This window comes from Sinocyclocheilus anshuiensis, unplaced genomic scaffold, assembly GCF_001515605.1.
Source record: "Sinocyclocheilus anshuiensis isolate Anshui unplaced genomic scaffold, SAMN03320099.WGS_v1.1 scaffold997, whole genome shotgun sequence".
Lineage (NCBI taxonomy): Eukaryota > Metazoa > Chordata > Actinopteri > Cypriniformes > Cyprinidae > Sinocyclocheilus > Sinocyclocheilus anshuiensis.
In genome coordinates, this window is record NW_015555715.1 from 3,446,728 (window position 1) to 3,450,448 (window position 3,721).

Here is a 3,721-nt window from a genome sequence, read left to right on the forward strand (position 1 = left end):
TCAAAGGTCGAACGACTATCAAAATGGAATCCAACTCTAAACTGGAGAATAGTTTTAAAACGTAAGGCCAGACTTCCTAGTATTCCCAAAACGAATAATGTGAGCATTCCCATAATTGATTATTTTAAAAAGAGTTTTAAAAGGTTGCTTTGCATGCAAACATGCTCTAAGCGCTATCCACGGCAGACTGTCAATAGTCACATAAGCGCAGTTCAGCCACATTCAGTAAAGTGCTGCTAGTAATTAAGTCATTTAGCATTGCTGAAAAGTGTGCCATAGTGCTATTGTGAAATTAAAACTCCTTGTTATTAACTGCGTAAACATGTCAAATGTCGTCTTTCAAGTGAAACCCTATCCAGTGGATCTACCTGTGCGGCATTATGGCGAGTTGAGCAAAGGATATGACGAATACCTGTCCAGTGTCAGGTGGGCTATTCTATCATGCTTTTCTATCATATATTTACTACTATAAAAAAGTTTGTTTTTTCATATGCAGCCTGTGTGACAGCTGCACTGGCCAGAGTTATCAGCTCCCTGTGCTGGACTCAGTGTTTGTTCGCTCTCACTGGAGAAGGACTGGACTCGCTTTACGGATGCTGGAGGATTTCTGCTCGTCTCAACCCTCTGAGGCGATTCTGGGAATTAGCTTTCCTATGTCTCCTGGCATGTATGGAGGCATGTTTACAGTAATGTCCGAAGGTTTTGGGTTGGGAAACATAGCATAATCATATTAAAACAATTGTTTTTACCCAGATAACACACGTACAGTACGTCTGCAAGATGTCTGTTAAAGATTGCTTCATATGGAAAGCATCTGCTGTGACAGACGTGTCTAAGATGTCAGTTTTACATACATTCTTAAACATAAACATCTTAAAGACATTTTCTAAACGTCTATTATTTGACATCTGATAGGAAACGTCCTATAGACGTACTGCAGATGAGCAAACACTCTAAAAAAATACGTCTTGCAGATGTAAATGCAGACGTCAAATAGACGTCTCCGTGATGTACGTGTGCTATCCAGGTATGGTTGATTGATTATTTGTTGATCATTTTGTAATATCTTTTCACTTTTAATTTTTTTAACTGTGTTATTTACATGTAAAGGATAAAAATATAAAATGCGCAACTTTAAAAATTAAAACTTATTTACACTACTGTTCAAAAGTTTGGGGTCGATTTTTGAAACAAGTCTCGTACTCACTAAAGCTGCATTTATTTGATCAGAAATACAGCAAAAACATTAATATCGCATGTAAAGTATAATTTATATTAAAGTAATTTATCCCTGTGATGGGATAGCTACCTTTTCAGCAGCCATTAATCCAGTCTTCAGTGTCACATGATCTTTCAGAAATCATTATATGCTGATTTAGTGCTCAAGAAACATTTTTTATTCTCCACGTTGAAAACCGTTGTGCTTCTAAATATTTTGTGGATACTTTGATGAATAAAAAGTTCAAAAGAAATTTGAAATAGAAATCTATTGTAACGTCTTTAATAGATGTCTTTACTTTCACTATTGATCAATTAATTGCATCCTTGTTGAATTTCTTTTCAAAAATCCTACTGACCCCAAATTTTTAAATGGTAGTGTATCTCATGAGAGAATACTAGAGGTCAGTCAAACCAAAGACAATAGTTTGGCTGTAGATTATCATAAAAATATGGGGGTGGGTCATTTTGTCTTGGGAGGATGTACCGAGTAACCAGTTTAGTTCCCCAGCCAAATGTGAGCACCAGATATGACCAAGCTTACACAACTTGTTTAAATAATTGTTTACAGTTTGCAATAAGTTTCTTGAGATCCACGAAGAAGAAAGAGACCGTCTCTATGAGGTGGAAGCCCCGGGTGGATGGGCTCAGAGACGCAATGTGTGGTTAAATATCCAGCTGCGGGACTTTCCAAAGCACTGTAAGAAGCTTTGTTGATGTAAAACAGCAGATATTGACATTGATTGGGTAATGAGACACTTGACTCATAGCATGTAAGAAAGAGCTCTGATTCTAAATACTTATTGGGTTTGTGTTTTATGGTGCTATATACAGACTTTGTGTCTGTTATTGCAATGCTCAGGACAGTTTATATTTGAGGTGGTGCTTTTTACAGGTGGAAACTCAGAGCAGAGTCCACAATGCTCATATAGTCACGAAAGAAGTGAAGCTAATTTAGAGGAAGAGGTATGACATTATCTTGCGTTTATTTAAATTTATCTAGAGACAGTTTACTGGCTGTTACCGTAAGCTTGTCTCAGCTGTCCACAGAGGCTATAATACAAAAATAGCACAGAGGCTATTTAATATCATGATAAAATTAATCATATATTTTTTGTATTCTTACTCATTTCTTCAGGGGATTCTGCTACAATGTGAATCATCAGTCAGTCTCAAAGACACATCAAGCTCAGGAAAGAAGCGACCTGCGGATCAGACCAACACAGGGACTAACCTTAAAAAAGCCAGGACTTAACATTAATTTATTAAATGTGTCAAGAAATGTCTCAGACAGGCAATGCACTTTCAAGCCATAACAGTGAGCCTAAATATTTAAGATGGAACTCTGTATGCCCATGTGTTAAAGTATGTAGATGTTGGTAATAAGTATGCAATATCTATCTATGATTTGCCTTCGGAACTGCCTTAACAATCTCTGGTATTGTCATACTATAAAGCTTACAAAAACATTTATTGTTGATTGCCAAATGGTAAACAGACTGTCATACCAACTGTATCTGGATAGAAATTACAGTTTTATTGCTATATTAGCCACATAGCGGCCAATATTCTCTAATTTTGGCCACATTTTATTGATTAGCTATATAAAGAATATGCAGCTAGACTAGATCAATTATCTCTCTCTTTAAAAAAAAAAAATAAATATGATATGCTTTATGGGTTTATCTTTACTACAATAAAGTGTCACATTAGGCTGTTTTTTATTGTGTTTAATTGTTAACAATTCAGTTAACAAATGGAAAAATAAACAGATCACAACAATAAACAATATTTTCTACAAAACAACAATTATACAAAAACAGCAAAAAGTGAGCATACATTCAAAGTTTTAGTTGCCTTTTTGTTACATGAGGTAGGCAAAGATTTAATATATATATATATATATATCTCTCTTCTTGAAAGAGAAAAATTGGGGGATAATTACACAATTATAGCCCTTAAATAACACAATGACACCATTCGGGATAGCACCAAATTCAATGGCAAACTGTTTTGGAGAAACAGGAAAATTATAGTGAGAGAGAAATGTTTGATAAGTAGCCTAAACAAGTCCTGATTAAATAATTGACTCGATTGAAACCATTCTTAAACCAGTTTTCAAAAAATAGGGACTTATGTTTATAGCAGATATTCTTATTATTCCAAATGAAGAAATTAGTTGAAGAAAAATTGTGTTTGAAAAATCATAGACCTATTAGTGCTTGTTTGTGGAAATGAGAGAGAGCAACGGATCTTCTCAATACTGTAGTTAGGCTACTTAACAATAGAAAATTCAAACCTCTCAACTGAGAAAGGACATATTCTGGTATAATATTCCAAAAATTGGTGTTTTCCAAATTGATATGGATCAGACTACTATAACATCAAAAATATAGGCTAGTAAACTGATAGATAATTACCCTCCCCTTCAAATAAACAACCACAAAAAAAATTCACCACTATATATATATATATATATATATATATATATACAGTGGGTACG

General features: G+C 34.6%; 1 protein-coding gene across 1 annotated transcript; it reads left to right on the top strand.

Annotated features, from left to right (window-relative positions):
- The first annotated feature begins 401 nt into the window (after positions 1-401).
- On the top strand, positions 402-2,473 carry LOC107672180 (protein FAM169B-like). Its single transcript, XM_016465272.1, has 4 exons — positions 402-675; positions 1,790-1,918; positions 2,114-2,184; positions 2,357-2,473. The coding sequence occupies exons 1-4, from the start codon at positions 402-404 to the stop codon at positions 2,471-2,473; spliced, it is 591 nt and encodes a 196-aa protein (XP_016320758.1).
- Positions 2,474-3,721: the final 1,248 nt, after the last annotated feature.

Bases quoted from the DNA above. Each gene is read 5' to 3' on its own strand.
- LOC107672180 (XM_016465272.1), top strand. From the start codon at position 402: ATGACGAATACCTGTCCAGTGTCAGGTGGGCTATTCTATCATGCTTTT. The intron at 676-1,789 runs GCATGTTTACAG...AATTGTTTACAG, and splicing joins GTCTCCTGGCATGTATGGAG to TTTGCAATAAGTTTCTTGAG. The intron at 1,919-2,113 runs GTAAGAAGCTTT...TGCTTTTTACAG, and splicing joins GCGGGACTTTCCAAAGCACT to GTGGAAACTCAGAGCAGAGT.